General features: G+C 37.9%; 1 protein-coding gene across 4 annotated transcripts in view; it reads right to left on the bottom strand.

Moving 5' to 3' along the window:
• The window catches only part of SVOPL (SVOP like), a 106759-nt gene that overhangs the window by 38425 nt on the left and 50130 nt on the right, over nucleotides 1-18204 (bottom strand). For all 4 annotated transcript variants that reach the window (XM_037836073.1, XM_037836074.1, XM_037836072.1 and 1 more), the window contains 2 exons: nucleotides 7378-7503; nucleotides 3521-3649 (listed from right to left, as the gene is read on the bottom strand). In XM_037836073.1, the coding sequence (XP_037692001.1) occupies nucleotides 3521-3649; nucleotides 7378-7503 (255 nt within the window). The remainder of the gene's footprint in view (nucleotides 1-3520; nucleotides 3650-7377; nucleotides 7504-18204) is intronic.

The following is an 18204-nucleotide window of genomic DNA, read 5'->3' as shown; positions in this document are numbered from 1 at the left end:
CAAAATTCAAAAAATAAGTGACAATGATGGAATCATCCTTAATCCTTTGGAAGAAAGCTCAAATTTCTTGTTACACAATTAGGCTTCGAGAAATGTGTAGTAACTGGGGGAGAGGGGAATCCCCAAAGCAAAATGAAAATACCAAAATACAATTATGAGTAACTATCAAATGCTGCTGAGAAAATACTTGTAGCTGGACAAGAATATTTGCTATTATAAAGGTATCAATTCTCCCTAAATGAGACTATAACTTCAGCACAATCCCAATTAAAGGCTCATACATGATTTTTTGTTTTTGTGGCGGGGTTAGGGGTGGGGATGGGAAGTCTTGACAAAGTGACTCCATGGCTGTTCTCCTCAGAAAAGAGCTTGGAAAATTCTGAAAAATAAGTTTGATGAGGAACACTTACCCTACCATATATGAAAAATGAATTATAAAATATGCAATTAGAAGTGTCATATTTGACCAAAAATAGACCTATCCTATTCCCAACAATTTGAAATGTCCTCTTTATTACACAATAAATCCCCATATATATTTGAATCTACAAATCTAATCATTAGAACAGAAAAGAGTAGTCAAAAATAGATTCAAACATACAAGGGATGGATTATTCAATAAAAATATATCAGTGTAACTGGTCAGTCATTTGGATATGACAAAGCTAGATTGGGACCACGTTTCTTATACTCCAACCCAGATAGACCCAACATTTTAATATTAAAATGAAACTAAATTAACCCACTGGAAAGGAGTGAGGTTCAAATATCAGTTGTGATACAGTATGCCAAGCCCTAACAAACAGCAGTCTCCAAAATACTAAAGAATATCTAGGTCCCTATCAGAGACTCTTTAAAAGTTTCACTTACTAAGTTCACTTTTCGGAAATTTAAATCCCAGAGTGTTCCTATGCCAGATCAATTCCAAAACCCAGAGGCAACAGCTTCTTCAAGAACATCAACCAGGTGCATCCCCCTTAGCCATACTGTCAACACCCCTTTTCAAGATGAACAAGTTAGGGGTTCACTGCCCAGATATCCCTGAAGACTGAGACAGTGATCAAATGAGAGAGGGGGGTAGCAACAGACAAGACAGGATTCAACAAAGGATTATGAATACTGAATCTTTACATTTTTTTTTCTTAAGTTTCTAGGGTACTGGAAGAGCTAGAAGGAAATAACGGATGGTGGAAATGTAACATAACATGCTTTGAAATTTGCTCTATAGCAACTTACTAAATTACACTTTGAAAGTCATCACATTTCTGTATATATGTTATATTTCACAATAAGGAAATAACTGAAATGGTGGAACTGTAACCATAACATTCTTTGAAATTTGCTAACTACTTGCTAAATCATACTTTGAAAGTTATCACTTTTCTGTATATATGTTATATGCCACAATAAAAAAAACAACAAAAAAAAATCAGTTGTGATAAAAATTAAGCTAGAAATCAATAATTAAAAAGACAGCACTGAAAATGTTAATAAATCCAAATAAATACTAGCTTAAATAATGACTAATTTAGGGAAACTTATAAATAATTGAAACTAAAATACTAGAAAAAATGATGTAGAAGGTAAGAATGGGGGGTCAGAGTTAACATTTTTAAGATCCTTGTATGGTTGAGAAGGCAGATAAAAATATTAAGCAACATTAGATATTATGAATGAACATTTTCAATAGTTAAAGACCATCTCTTTTGTAAAATTAAATAAAATACATAAATTTCAAGCCAGTAGAACAAAATATAGCAGAAAGAAGGTAAATTCAATCAATCTAATAACAGATAGGAAAAGAGAAAAGGGAAGACATGGTTAAGAGAAAACATAAAATAAAATAACAAAAGCAAGTCTAATATGCCAGTAACCATATAAGACATAAATGGGTCAAATCTATTATTAAAAGACAACGAATATCAGATTGGGTGAAAAAATAATCAGCTATATATTTAAAATAAATAAATTTAAAGCAAAACAACACAGAAAGGTTAAAAGTAAAAGGCAAGAGAAAGATATACCAGGAAAAGACTAACCAAAGCTAATTTAGGTATACAAGCATGAGAGAAAATAGAATTTAAGGCACAAAGCAATATTGGGATAAAGAAATACTTAAAATAACAAAACTAATCCACACACAAAATATCAGTCTTATACTAGGATGCAATAACAAGACAGCCTCAAAATGTATGAAGCCAACTGTCAGATCTATAAGGAGGAATGGACAAAGCCATCTTCTTATTGATAAACTGTTAGCTCAAGCATGGAAAATCTAGTACAAGTATCAAATTTTTGCATACACAATTAAAAATATACAACACTATATATATATTCACTGATAACACATTCTTTTTAAGCACGCATACATGGAACGTTAACGAATAGTCATGATGTTGAGGACAAATGAAAAGTCTCAATAAATTCCAAATAATCGATACAGAGAATACATTCTCTGACCAAAATGCAATTAAATTAGAAACATATAAAACTCATTGTTTAAACAGAAAATAGCAGAAATTACAAAATATTAATAAAAATTAAATTACTCAAAAACCTGTTGAATAAATGAGCCAAGTTCTGAACTCAAGAAGCTAGAAGAACAAAAGAAATTTAAAAAAAAAAAAGCCAAAGAAAAATAACACAGGGTAGAATTTAATGTGGCAACCAAAAAAATCAACAAAGAGAATCAACAAAAAAAAAGCTTGTTCTTTGTAACTTAATAAAATAGACAAATCTCTAGCAAGATGGATCAATAAAATAAGAGAAAGCGCAAATAAACATTAAAAATGAAAATGGGGACATACGCTGTAGAGATTTTATATCGATAAATTTGAAAATGTAGATGAATTGAGCATTTTCCTAAAAATAAATGGATTACAAAAATTGACCCAAAACTATGAAACATAAGTAGATAAACTCAATAAAAAGTATAAGACCTAAGTAGACAAAGTATAAAACAAAAACATAAGACATACATATGAAACGTAAGATTCAAATGAATTGAATCAATAGTTTAAAAAACTCCTCCCCCAAACTCTATCCCCAACCACTCCTCTCAAAACAGATATTAGGTCTAAACTGTTTTGTAGGCAAGTTCTAACAAATATTCAAGGAGGTAAATTCCTACCTTATATGAATTCCTACGTTTTTTCAGAGATATGAAAAAAAAATTCATTTAATGAGGTTTATAACTTTGATAGTAAAATAAAACAAGACCAGTACAAGAAAATAAAATTATAAAACAATTTCACTTATAAACACTGATGTCAAATCACATGTTTACTTCTGCAAAGTAGGTGGTGTTGTTCCCACTTTATGGATGAGAAGGTGAAAATAGGTCATTGCCCAGGGTCATATGGCTTGTGGCCAGGACTGGGATTTAGACCACAGCTGCTCATTCCTGTCACGCTGCCTCTAGGTGTGGGGCTAGAGAGCTAAGGTCTCCTTCCTTTCGACTTTCCAGGAATCTCCCAGCAGCCCCTGGCTGCAGGAGAAAACCCCGCTACTTGAAACTCACCAGTATGGGCTCCACCAGCTTCCCCTCTGGCATCACTGAGCGGTTCATCTTGGCAATGCGCTCCAGAGTGGCCAGGGCAGCCTGCGTGTTCCCAGTGGAGACGTTGTACCGAGCAGATTCAGGAATAAACTGGGCACAGATTACAAACACATCAGAGCCCCTGGGGTACAGCTGTTGCTCCATACCCTACACTGTCCTGGCTTCCTGAGATGGGAAACGAATGTAGCAAGCTTACAGGAACAAAATGCAGCAGGCATTCCATTGAACTGGAAGTTGATTTGGAACAAAGAAAGGATCTTTTTCTCCTGCAGTCCCATCTTACCTAACAGCTGGGTTTTCACTACGTTTCTCACCAGCATTGCCCAACCTAGTTAACAATGAAATTCTTACATCCAGTCAGTAAACAGCTGCTGTCCCAAGGCTCTGAGTGCCACTCCACCACCCTAACCCTCCCCAAGATCCCCAGACCTCCCCATGATGCAACAACCTAAAGTGTGGAGGTGTTCATCCTGATGGGTGAGGCCCTCAACCTGAGTGTTGAATATCGTGAACATCACACTCAGAAAACAGTATAAGCCTCCACTGAAGCTGGGCACTTGAGAATTAACTTTGTCTCCTGCCTCTGTAACCTGCATCCAATCAAGACCGGATAGTTCTTTCTCCCCCCTAGCAGCTCCCTCCTCCCCATTCCCATCACCAGTGAACAGTTGAGATTGTTCCCAACACCTTCTGACTGCTTTTCTGGCTTGTCACCTCTGCCCACCTGCCCAGCCACCACCCCAGGCACCTCAGTCCCCTCCTTAAACACTCCCAGAGCCCGTGGCCTACAAGGTGCTTCCTAATCTAGCCCCGCACCTGCCTCCCCAGCCTGCCTCCCACGTGCACTCCCTCACCCCCGCCATTCCCGGCTCCCTGCTCTTCCCTAAACATGTTCTGTAGGTCCACACCTTCATGACTGGGCTTATGCTTCCGGCCCTGCCAAAAGGCCCATTCCTCCCTCTTCTGGCTGGCCACAGGATGCCCATCTCACAACCCCAAATCCGACATTATCGCCCCACTGAGTAAATCATTCTTGCCTCTGAGCACCCAGAGAACTTCAGCTGTGACGGCACTTTTCCAAGTCTAGTTTGTACTATCAATTTTTGCCTTCACTACTATTTCCCACTGAGTGGTGGGGAGCTTCTTGATGGCTCCGTGTATCTTATGCAGATTTTTAGCCTGGGAACCTAGTACTGAGCTTGGTACATACTCAATGCAAGTATGATGAGTTAAATGATGGGATTAAGATTCAAAATAATTATTTAAAAAGAGCATAGCTCAAAAACTAACAAATATTGAGCACTTATTATGTTGCAGGCACTATGCAAACAATGTTTTACGCTATTTAATCCTTACAACAGCCTGTGAGATGTGCACTAGCCATTTGGCACAAAGGGGTGGACTGACTTGCCCAGGATGTTGGGGCCAGGACTCATATGCAGACAGTCTTGCTCCAGAGCCAGTATTCCCAACTGTCTCCCCAGAGGCGAATCCAGGAAAGATGGTACACTGGCTAAAACTAAAGGATTAAATTTAACATACTTGAATGCAGAGTCCTACATTTAGATTTAAGAAAATACGTCAACATATGGACCACACTCCCCTTTGTCCAGTGTATGGATGGATGAGTAGAAAAATGGGGGGTGGGGGGGGGGCACCCAGTGTTTTTTTTTTCCAATTTAATTGTTCTTTTTCACTTTAATTTTTATTCTTATTATTTTTGTGTGTGTGGTAATGAGAATATTCAAAAATTCACTTTATGGCCTTAAGACTGTAACTGTGTAACCAAATAAACTCCCTTTTATTAAAAAAAAAAAAAAAAAAGAAAGAAAGAGAATGTTCAAAAATTAATTTTGGTGATGAATGCACAACTATGTAATGGTACTGTGAACAACTGAATGTATGCTTTGTATGACTGCATGCTATGTGACTATATCTCAATAAAATTGAATTTAAAAAAAAGTAAAAAAAAAAAAATGTCAAAGTTTGAGCAGAGGTCTTCAAATCTTGTCCAATACCTGTTTTTGTACAGCCCTCAATATAAGAATGGTTTAAATTTTTAAATAGTTGAAAAAAATCAAAAGTAAAGATAATATTTTGTGACACCTGAAAAAAAAAAAAAAGAAAAAGAAAATACGTCAATTACAATTAAAGGTTTCCAGTAACCTGGTTTGGAAACAACTCCCACAGAGCAGGCCTTGGGGTTGTAGTTTGATTCTAAACCCAACAGGATCCCAACTACGGGATATAGCTGGCTAAAAACAATGCAGGCAAGTCTACATCAACAGAGGCAGATGTCTGCTCACAGCAAGTAACAGGCCCACTAAGACACTGGTCGCAAAGCACCTGAAGGCTTGGGTGTGATTTTGGGCAACAGTTCACTGTCTAGAGGACACGAACAAACTGAGTTTGTCCAGAAGAAAATGGATAGGGCTTTGGGACCAGGTATCCTGTCATAAGAATTGAAGGTATGGAATTGTTTAATTTAGAGAAGGGAAGTCTTAGTGAGGCAAAGATTCTTTAATATTTAAAGGGATGTCGGAGTGAGAAAATAGATGTCTGCTCTTCCAGTGAGAAGTACTAGAAACAGCAGATAAAATTAGAAGAAGGCAAATTTGCTGAACATTAAAAAGAGCTTCCAATTTGCTAGGGCTACCTAGAAATACAATCTACTGCTCCGTACAGTAGTCACACGCCCCAGGCTGCAAATATTCTGGCAGAGACCTGCTGCTATATGGGATATCTGCATTGGGTTGAGGTTTGGAATAAGTGATTGCTAAGGTCCCCTGTGAATTCTGAAATTCTTTTGATTACATAGGGCAGGTGACAGAGAGGTGACAGTGCCCAGTTCAAATGGAGTGCCAACCTTGTTTTTGAACAAGGAACGAGAACCCAGGGGGGAGATTCTGATTCTGTGTTTGAGTAGCTCATAGATAGTAGGTGAGCAAGAGGGCAACCAGAAGGTCTGAGGTGTCCTGAGACAGCCTGAGAACATGCAAAAGTCATCCAATATTGAGCCTGGACCTGACATTATAGGATTGAGAAAGCCTTCTGGAACAAAAGGGGAGAGAAATGAAACAAAATAGTTTCAGTGGCTGAAAGATTTCAAATGGAGTCGAAAGGTCATTCTGAAGATTATTTTTATGCATTATATAGATATCCCTTTTATAGTTTTTAGTGTATTAGAATAGCTAGAAAGAAATATCTGAAACTGTTGAACTGCAATCCAGCATCCTTGATTCTTGAAGATGATTGTATAATTATATAGCTTATAGAGCATGACTGTGTGATTGTGAAAAACTATGGATCACACTCCCTTTATCCAGGGTATGGACAGACGAGTAGAAAAACGGGGACAAAAAGTAAATGAATAATAGGGGGAAGAAGGGTATGGGGTGTTTCAGGTGTTTTTATTTTTATTTTTATTCTTATTTTTATTTTGTGGAGTAAAGAAATGTTCAAAAATTGATTGTGGTGATAAATGCACAACTATATGATGATACTGTGAACAACTGATTGTACACTTTGTATGACTGAATGGTATGTGACTGTATCTCAATAAAATTGCATTTAAAAAAAAAAGGCATCCAACAGGTGAGAGCTGAAGGTTAGAGGGACATAAATAGGGTAGGGCTGCCAGATAAGACTTCCAGGAATAAATGATAACGAGGCAGCTAAAGTTAGTGAAAGACACAAACAGGTTGAGACAGACTCTTGAATAAAGGAATAGGGTGGGCAAGAGAAACATATCTGTGGGGTAAAAGGCCACTGCGATGGCTGAAGGGGAGGACAAGGGTGAGCCTCACGAGCTTCCTCACCTTGAAGGCCATGACGAGGATGATGCCAGGAATGGAGGCCACGCGGATGAGCCAGCGCCACCCAATGGTGGGGATGATCACAGACGCCAGACCAATGATAAGCAGGGAGCCAGCCAGCCAGAACACCTGGGGAGAGAAACCAGAGACTGAAACTCCACCTAGAACAGGTGCTGACCATTTCCTCTCCTGAGAGCCAGGCTGTCCAGTATTTTATGACTTGTAAGATGGTGAAATGGGAAAGACACCTTCACTGAGGAGTACATGAGACAGGTTCTACACCCAGCACTACCTCTAACAAGTTGGATGAATTGGGCAGGTCACGTCACCTCTGCATGACTCAGTTCGCTTGTCTGTAAGTGAGAGCTTCAGCTAAAGAGAAGGTCAGTAATCCATTGAGGTTTAAAAAATCTGTAACCCTTTGAAGTCTTAGACATTGGAAAAGTTCTACTTTTCTTATACTCCTATTTATTTTGTAGAATAAGTAATATATTCACATGGTTCAAGACTCAAAAATTACAAAGGAGAACACTGAGAATTCCCCTTCCCTCTCCTAGTCCCCTATGATCCAGTTTCTCTTCCGAGAAATAAACCAATGTTATCAGTTTCTCATGTACCCTTCCAAAGCTGTTCTAAGCATACACAACCTAATAAGAATATATATATGTTATTCTTCCCTTTTACCACCAATGGTACAATGTCCACACTTTGATTTTTGTACTTAAAAATATTTCTTGGATATCATTTTATATTAACAAATAACATGGCAGCCAACTATAGTCAAGCTCCATTGGTTGGGAATTAGAATAACTCAGTGTTAAAAAGAGCATTATTTACCCCTTCTGAAGACGGGGAGTAAACAATAGCTCTGTTCCATGTGACTAAGATAGAAAGAAGATAATGTAATAAAAGACCTTTTGAGAAGATTAATTAATGGTGACTAGATCATTACCAAAGGATTCTACTTTAAAAATATAACCAGAATGCTTATTCATTCAATATCTAAACAAAAAATAATTATTGAGCTTCTATATCCACAGTGAAAGTATCAATAGAACACAGGCCCAGCTTTCTACAGTCTACAGTGTCCTTTAGAGATGAATTATTTTAGGAGGCTTAATAGTTTGTTTATAGTCACCTGACAGATACTTAAATAATAAAAGAAGACAAAGTATTTGAGGGTTTTTTCCCTGGTTGCTAAATATGTCCAAGAAGATAAATTCCCTCGAAACCCAACCCCTGCCCTCTAGCCACACCCATGAAAAGAAAGCTACACAGTTTTTGGCGGACCAAGACGGCAGTGTAAAATGCTCCAGGGTGCCATTTTCCCACCAAATCTTGGAACAACTAGCAAAAACAGACAGAGATATCTTCCCCTAAAATCTGGAAACTAGTTAATGGATGGAAGTAACTGGGTGAGCTGAAGGTTAGAGAGGCATAACACAGCTTTAAAAACAGTAAGAAAAGCTTACAGTGTGTTTGCTGTTCCCTACCTCACCTCCTGCCTGGCGTGGGAGCACCCACTAGAGGTCCCTTGCCTGGTTCCAGTGGGAGCAGAGTAACCCTTATGTATGCACAGGTGTGCCTTTATGTTGGTGCCAAACAATCAGCTGAACTAGAAAATTCATTTCTGGCTCATCCTTCCAGAATTTGCCACAAAGGCAGAAGCATCTTGCAGACAGCTAAAGCACTGTAATAATAATAACGATAATAATAATAATAATAATAATAATAAAGGACAAAGCAGCTTGGGGCAAAGGATTGCCTGCTTTAAGTCATACAATAGAGTCCCCAACAGAGGGAGAAAATCTATTTCATGGAGACTGGAAGGGGCATTTGAATTCCCATAAACTGCAGAAATTCCTAAGGCCATAAGAAGCACAAGTCTGGAACAAGCACAGGGTCAGAAAAGACAAAGTGTACCCTGCACTTTGCATTTGCCTCAGGCTAATCTTAACAGGAGGACTAAACTCAGAAGGAAAGCCCTGGCCAATGCAGAGCCAATTTGCAAAAATTATGAAAGGTGGTTTGTGAATTTGTTCATTTGCTTTTGTTAGCTTCTGGCATTCAAGGAAATCACTGTCATTTGACTAGCTGGATATAAATTTAAGGAACAGACAGCTCAGAAACTAAATCTCACGTTAGCATACTAAATGTACAGCATACAACAAAAGATTACAAGACTAACAAAGAAACAGCTGCTCTGGAGGGCAATGTGGCAGTTCCTCAGGAAGCAAAGTATAAACTTGCCATATGATCCAGCAATCCCATTTCTGAGTATGTACTCAGAAGAACTGAAAGCAGGGACATGATTAGACATTTGCACACCAATGTTTATGGTGGCATTATTCATGATTGCCAATGGATGGAGGTGGCTCAAGGGTCTATTGACTGATAAGTGGAAAGGCGAACTATGGTGTATACATATAATGGAATATTGTGCAGCTGCAGGAAAAAGTGAAGTCATGATGCATGCAACAAGATGAATAAAACTTGAGGACATGAGGTTGAGTGAAAAAAGCCAGAAACAAAAGGACAAATGTTGTATGGTCTCATTAATGTGTATTAACTATAATGAGCAAACTCTGAGACCTAAATTCAAGAGCATGGGTTATCAGGTGATAGAAAAATGGCAGAGATTGAGCAATCGATACATAAGGAGCACAGAATGTTTAGTAAGGTTGATTGTAAATGTTCAGAAATGGACAACACAATACTAACTGATGGCAGCACAATACTGTAAGTGTAATTAACAAAGCTGAGTGTGCATATGCTTGAAAGAGGAAGGCTAGACTCACATATGACACCAGAAGGAAAGCTAAAGGATAAAAACTAGGACTGTATGACTTAGTGAAACCTAGAGTGGACAATGTTGGTGGTTAATTTTACAACTATAAGAAAGTTCTTACATGAGTTAGAACAAATGTATGTCACTATTACAAGGTATTAATTATAGGGTGGTACATGGGAAAAATACAATTAATGCAAACTAAGGTCTATAGTTAACAGTAACATGAAATATTTCATTAATTGTAACAAAGGCACTATACCAAAACTAAATAATAGGGGGATAGAGGGATTTGGGATTCTTTTTTTCAGAAGAAATGAGAGTGTTCTCATACTGACAGTAGTAGTGAATGCATAACTATGTGATTGTACCAATAGCCACTGGTTGTAAACTTAGGATGAATCATACAATATGTGAATAAAACAGGTTTTCAAAAATAGGGAAGATAAGGGAAAAGGGATGTTTAGGGTTTTCTGTTTTCTTTTTATTTCTTTTTCTGGACAAATAAAAATGTTCTAAAATTGATCATCATGATGAATGTACAGCTATGTGATAATACTGTGAGCCATGGATTGTACATTTCAGATGGATTGTATGGCATGTGACTACATCTCAATAAAATTGCATTAAAAAAAAGAGCTAATGGATATCAGGAAAATAATCAATGAACAATGTGAGAATCTCAAGAGAAAGATAGAAAATTTTAAAAGGAACCAAACAGAAATACTGGAGTTAAAGATCACAATAAGTGTAATGAAAAATTTCCCAGAGAGTTTGAAGAGCAGATTGGAGCTGGCAGAAAAAAAGAATCAGTGAACTTGAAGATAAGACCATTGACATGAGGAGGAATGGAAAGAAAAAAGAATATAGAAAAGCCAACAGAGCCTAAGAGACCTGTGAGACACCATCAAGTGCACCAATATAAGCATTATGGGAGTTCCAGAGGAAGAAGAAAAAGAGAAAGTGGTAGAAAGAATATTTAAAGAAATAAAGGAAGAAAACTTCCCATATTTAGTGAAAGACATGAATATGCACACCCAAGAATCACAAACAACTTCCAACAGGATAAACACAAAAAGGAGAAACATGCCCAAGCACAGAGTTGTCAAACTGTCAAATGCCAAGGACAGAGAGTTCTGAAAGCTGTAAGAGAAAAGCAATGTGTTATGTACAAAGGAGTCCCAATAAGATTGAGTTCTAATTCCTCATCAGAAACCATGGAAACAAGAAGGCAGTGGGGTAAAATATTTAAAGTACTGAAAGAAAACAATTGCCAACTAAGTATTTTATACCCAGCAAGAATGTCTTTCAAAAATGAGGGGGAGGAGAGAACCTAAGATGGCGGCTAGGTGAGACAGTACAAAAAAACACCTTTGTGAAAAATACTAGATAAAAACCAGAAGGTGACCCAGAATACAGGTTTCAGCGATGCACCAGCTGGACAAGGTCTGCTAGAACCACAGGGGCCATACACTTGGTGAAACCGGGAGTCTGCGTTCTGAAACAAGTGAGTAAGCTGGCTGAAAGACCCAAGACCTGTGGCCACGCTGTGGTTGGGGAAGCCAGGGGTTGGCATTTGGAGATGGACTGGTTCTTTTTCTTAAAAAAAAAAGGGAAAAACCCAGGAATGGCTGCAGTTGCGATGGTGCAAACACAGCAGGAGCGGGCTGAGCCGGCCTCTCGGTGTCTGGCGTGGAGGATAGCCCGCTGCAGATTCCCTCAGGGCCAGGGGAATGGAGGGGAGAGCCAGACAGAGAAAGAAACCCCGCTGTTTGCAGCTGGCCCCCCAGAGGGCTGGAGACACTCCTGCCCGGGGCCGTGCCCACAGCCCAGAGCAGCGCCAGTTGTCCCAGAGCTGGGAAGGAGGAACTGTGCAAGGAGTTGGGAGAGGTTGAGATGCCCCATTCAGCCATCTTTGCATCAGGCTGGGAGCGCCCCTGCACAGCCCAGCAGCCCAGGGATTCCCTTGAGGGACAGCGCGCACTTGTGATGTAGCACAGCATTCCCTTAGCAGAGGTCCTGGAAGATCACAGCTGAGAAGGGAGGCCCACTCGGAAAACCCAGGGACACTACGTCAATGCCAGTGGTTTGTGGGTCAGTGACAGAGAGAGTCTGGGGCAGAACTGAAATGAAGGCTTAGATTCTTGCAGCAGCCTTGAATCTCCAGGAACACCTGGGAGGTTTGAATATTAAAGCTGCCCTGCCTCCCTAGCTACCCAGACACACGCCCCACATTTGGGGCAGATGGCTCCAGCAACACACTCAAACTGAGTTTACCAACTGAACCCCACAAGAATCATTTCCCCACACACCACAAGGACAAAGTTGAGGAGAACTGACTTGAGGGGTATAGGTGACTCGCAGACTCCATCTGCTGGTTATTTAGAGAAAGTGTACACCACCAACTTGTATTTCTGAAAAATTAGGTTGGTACTTTTTTTTACAACTTGAAAGAACCCTATCAAGCATAGCAAATGCCAAGAGGCCAAAAACAACAGAAAATCTTAATGCATATGATAAAACCAGACGATATGGAGGACCCAATTCCAAACACCCAAATCAAAATATCAGAAGAGACACAGTATTTGGCACAATTAATCAAAGAACTACAATAAAGGAACAAAAACATGGCAAAGGATATGAAGGACATGAAGAAGACCATGACACAGGATATAAGGGTCATAAAGAAGACCCTAGAAGAGCATAAAGACGACATTGCAAGAGTAAATAAAAAAATAGATGATCTTATGGAAATAAAAGAAACTGTTGGCCAAATTAAAAAGACTTGGATACTCATAATACAAGATTAAAGGAAGTTGAACAACTCAGTGTCCTAGAAGTCCACAGAACAGAAAATGAAAGAACAAAAGAAAGATTGGAGAAAAAAATTGAAAAATCAAAATGGATCTCAGGGATACAATAGATAAAATAAAATGTCCAAACTTAAGACTCATTGGTGTCCCAGAAGGGGAAGAGAAGGGTAAAGGTCTAGAAAGAGTATTCAAAGAAATTGTTAGGGAAAACTTCTCCAACCTTCTACACAATATAAATACACAAAGCATAAATGCCCAGTGAACCCCAAATAGAATAAATCTAAATAAACCCACTCTGAGACATATTCTGATCAGACTCTCAAATACTGAAGAGAAGGAGCAAGTTCTGAAAGCAGCAAGAGAAAAGCAATTCACCGCATACAAAGGAAACAACATAAGACTAAGCTGTGACTACTCAGCGGCCACCATGGAGGCAAGAACGCAGTGGCATGACATATTTAAAATTCTGAGAGAGAAAAATTTCCAACCAAGAATACTTTATCCAACAAAACTCTCCTTCAGATCTGAGGGACAGCTTACATTTTTCACAGACAAACAAATGCTGAGAGAGTTTCCCAATAAAAGACCTGCCCTACTTCAGATACTAAAGGAAGCCCTACTGACAGAGAAATAAAGAAAGGGGAAAGAGATATAGAGAATCTTAACAAACATATATAGAACCTTACATCCCAAATCACCAGGACACTCATCTTTCTATAGTGATCATGGATCTTTCCCCAGAATGGACGATATGCTGGGACATAAAACAAGCCTCAAGAAATTTAAAAAAAAAAAAAAAATTGAATATATTCAAAGCACATTCTCTGACCACAATGGAATACAAATAGAAGTTAATAATTTTTGAATTGTAACTCCACTATTTACTTCCTACATGATATAAAATACACAAACTCTAATGACAAATCAGTGGTTTTGAACTCAATGTAAAATATGTAATTTTTAACAAGAACTATATAAAGGTGGGGGAATGGAGGAGTATAGGAACATAGTTTATGTGTCCTATTGAAGTTAAGTTGGTATCAAAGAAAAACAAGTGCTATAGATTTAAGAGGTTTATTTTAAGCCCCACAGTAAACACAAAGAATTTATCAGAGAATATGACCATAGAGATAAACAGTAGAGTATGGTTTAAGAGAAATGGGGGAAGGGGCAATGGGGAGTTAAGAAATAAGTGTAGGGTTACTGTTTGAGATGAAGGGAAATTTCTAGTAATGGATGGTGGGAAAGAGATAGCATTACAGCATTCTAAATGTGATTAATCCCACTAATGGAATGCTAGGGAGGGGGTGGAATGGGAAGATTTAGGCTGTATATATGTTTCCACAATTGAAAAAAAGAAAAAAGAAAAAAAAAAAAGACAGTCTAAATAGATGACAATTGAATGCCAAGGATGATCCTGGATGGGATCTGAGGATGGAGGAGAGGAGGCTCAAAGGGGCACAGTTGAGACATAAGAAAAAAGAAAAAAAGGAAATATAGAATGTAAGCTTTGTATGAATGTTGAATCTCTTGTACTTTTTAGCTGCGTTTAATGGGACTGCATAAAAGAATGTTCTTGTTCATGGGAATTGTATACATAAATTATAGTGTTTGTCCAAGGATGTGTGCAGCTAGCTCTCATATGTTCAGAAGACAGAGCAATAGATGATGGATGATAGATAGGGAGGGAGGGAAAGAAATAGCGGTGTGACAGCAGGTTAAAATTGGCAGATTGGGGTATCAGGGGAGGGGAGGTCAGGGTATGCTGGAGTTCTGTGTATGGGGTTTGTATTGTTTTTGCAACTGGTCCTATAACTTTGAATTTATTTCAAAATAAAACAAAAATTAAAAAAAAATTATCTGGGGAAAAAAATGAGGGAGAGATTAAGATATTCATAGATAAGCAAAAGCTAAGGGAATGCATCACCACTAGACCTGCCCTACAAGTAATGCTAAAGGGTGTTCTTCAGACTGAAAGGAAAGAACACGAAACAGTGGAGCAAAGCACCCAAAAGAAATAAAGCCCTCTGGAAAAGGTAACCAAATGGGTAATTATAAATGTATGACTGTATTGTATTTTTTGGTATATAACTCCACTTTTTACGTATTACAGTTTTCAAAAGGCATAAAAAGTAATGATAAAACTATAGTTAAGGACATATAATGTATAAAATATAATTTGTAACAAGCACAACAAGAAGGTAAGGGATGGAGGACTATAGGAACAGTGCATGTAAAAGCTATAGAAGTTAGGTTGGTATCAAATAAAACATGATTGTTATAAATTTAGGGTATTAGATTTAAACACATTGCTAACCATGAAGAAATTAGATGAAAAATATGTACAAAAAGAAATGAGAAGGTATTCAAAACTGTACAATATAAAAAATCAAATATGAAAGTAGGTATTAACTGGAAACTTGAGGGATAAAAAAAAGGTATAATTTAGAAAGACCATGTAGCAAAATGGCAAAAGAAATTCCTACTTTATCAGTAGATAGCTTAAATGTAATTAGATTAAACTCTCCAATCAATTGGCAGAATGGATAAAAAAGCATGACTCAACGATATGCTATCTTTAAATTCAAAGACACATGTAGACCAAAAAATGATAGAATGGAAAAAATGTGCCATGAAAATACTAAACAAAAGAGAGCTAGGATAGTTATACTACTATGAGATAAAACAGACTTTAAGTAAAAAAAACTCTTACAAGGGGCAAAGAAGATTATTATATATCAATAAAGGGTCAATTCAACATGAAGGTATAAAAATTACAAATCTATATGCACCTAACAGCAGAGCTCCAAAATATATGAAGCAAATATTGACAGATTTGAAAGGAGCAATAGACATTTCAACATTAATAGTAGGAGACTTCACTACACCACTTTCAATAATGGATAGAACGTCCAGTCAAAAAATCAGAAAGGAAATAGAATACTTGAATGACACTAAAAACCAACTAGATCTAGAAGACATACACAGAACACTTTATCCTAATAGCAGCAGCATACACATTCTTCTTTAGTGCGCCTGGATAATTCTGTACACTAAAACCATATATTAGATCAGAAAACAGTTTCAATACATTTTAATACAATGCATTTTCTCTGAACACACTGGAATGAAGGTAGAAATTAATCACAGAGGAAGAAATGGAAAATTCACAAATATGTAGATATTAAACAATTCACTTTGAAACAATCAATGGAGCAAAGAAGAAATCATGAGAGAAATTAGGAAATATCTTGAGTCATATGAAAATGAAAATACAAGGTTCCCAAACTTATGAGATGCAGCAAAGAAAGTGCTGAGAGGGAAATTTACAGCTCTAAATGCCACTGGCCTTCCTGTGCTGAAGGTATACTTGTGTTGTTGCCTTCATTTGGACATTTTCATGGCCTTCAGACTGTCAATTTGTAACCAAATAATGCCCCTTTATAAAAGCCAATCCATTTCTGGTATTTTGCATAGCAGCAGCATTAGCAAACCAGAACAACTAGCAAACCAAATACAACTGTACATTAAAAGAATTATAGACCATGATCAAGTGGGTTGAAATACCCATATGCAAGGGTATTTAAACATGAGAACATCTATTAACATAATACGGCACATTAATAGAATGAAGGCAGGAAAATACAATGTGATTGCAATTGAAGCAGAAAAGCCATTTGACAAAATCTAGCATTTCTTCTTGATAAAAACACTGAGAAAACTAGGAATAGAAGGAATTTTCTTCAACATGATAAAGGACATAGATGAAAACACCCACAGCTAAGATCATACTAATGATGAAAGACTACAATCTTTCCCTTTAAGATCAGGAAAAGACATGGATGTCCATTATCACCACTGTTATTCATCACTGTAGTAGAAGTTTTAGCCAGAGCAATTAGGCAAGAAAAAGAAATAAAAGGCATCCAAATTGGAAAGGAAGAAGTAAAACTTCCCCTATTTGTAGACAACATGATCAGATATACAAAAAATCCTGAAAAATTCACAACAAAGCTGCTAAAGCTAATAAACAAATTCAACAAAGTGGCAGGATTCAGGCAAAAACCAGTAATGTTTCTATTCAACAGTAATGAACAATCTGAAGAGGAAATCAAGAAAAAATTTCATGTACAATAATAACGAAAAGAATCAAATACCTAGGAATAAATTTCACTAAGGGTGTAAAGGACTTATACATAGAAAGCTACAAAACACTGCTAAAAGAAATTTTTAAAAGACCTAAATAAATGGAAGGATATTTATGTCGGGGATTGGAAGACTGTGCCGGTTTGAATGTATTATGTCCCCCAAAATGCCATTATCTTTGATGTAATCTTGTGTAGGCAGATGTATTGGTATTGATTAGATTGTAATTCTTTGAGTGTTTCCATGGAGATGTGCCCCACACCCAACTGTGGGTGATGAATCTGATTGGATAATTTCCATGGAGGTGTTACACCACCCATTTTGGGTGGGTCTAAATTAAATCACTGGAGCCATACAAATGAGCTGAAAAACAGAAGAAACTCAGTGCAGCTGTGAGTGACATTTTGAAGAGGAGCTACAGCCAAGAGGGACACTTTGAACAACGCACAGAGGCTGAGAGAGTAGCTGCAGATGAGAGGCTGTTTGAAGACGGCCATTGAAAACAGACTTTTGCTCCAGAGAAGCTAAGAGAGGACAAACACCCCAAGAGCAACTAAGAGTGACATTTTTGAGGAGCTGTAGCCTAGAGAAGAATGTCCTGTGAGAAAGCTATTTTGAAACGAGAAATTTGGAGCAGGCGCCAGCCATGTGCCTTCCCAGCTAACAGAGTTTTCCGGATGCCATTTGTCATCCTCTGGTGAAGGTACCCAATTGTTGATGTGTTACTTTGGACACTTTATGACCTTAAGACTTTAACTTTGTAACCAAATAAACCTCCTTTTATAAAAGTCAATCTGTCTCTGGTGTTTTGCATTCCGGCAGCATTAGCAAACAAGAACACATCCTATAAGGATGAGAACCAGATGGTTGAAGACAAATAAGAGAACCACAGGTATGGTTCTATTTCTGTAACTGAATCTGACTGATACACTCTGTAGTCAGAGACTTTTGATATCTGAGAAGTCATGGTTACAGCAAATTGTTGTTTGGAGAGGAGGGTGCTGTAGCTTTCCTCCTCTCCTTTCCTGTGAGAAGAGGAGACCTTCTCCTCTACCCCAGATAAAGCTATGACCCTGTTAAAAG

This window comes from Choloepus didactylus, chromosome 5, assembly GCF_015220235.1.
Source record: "Choloepus didactylus isolate mChoDid1 chromosome 5, mChoDid1.pri, whole genome shotgun sequence".
Classification (NCBI taxonomy): domain Eukaryota; kingdom Metazoa; phylum Chordata; class Mammalia; order Pilosa; family Megalonychidae; genus Choloepus; species Choloepus didactylus.
Note: the sequence above shows the minus strand (reverse complement) of the source record. Positions and strands in the feature narration are given on the sequence as shown.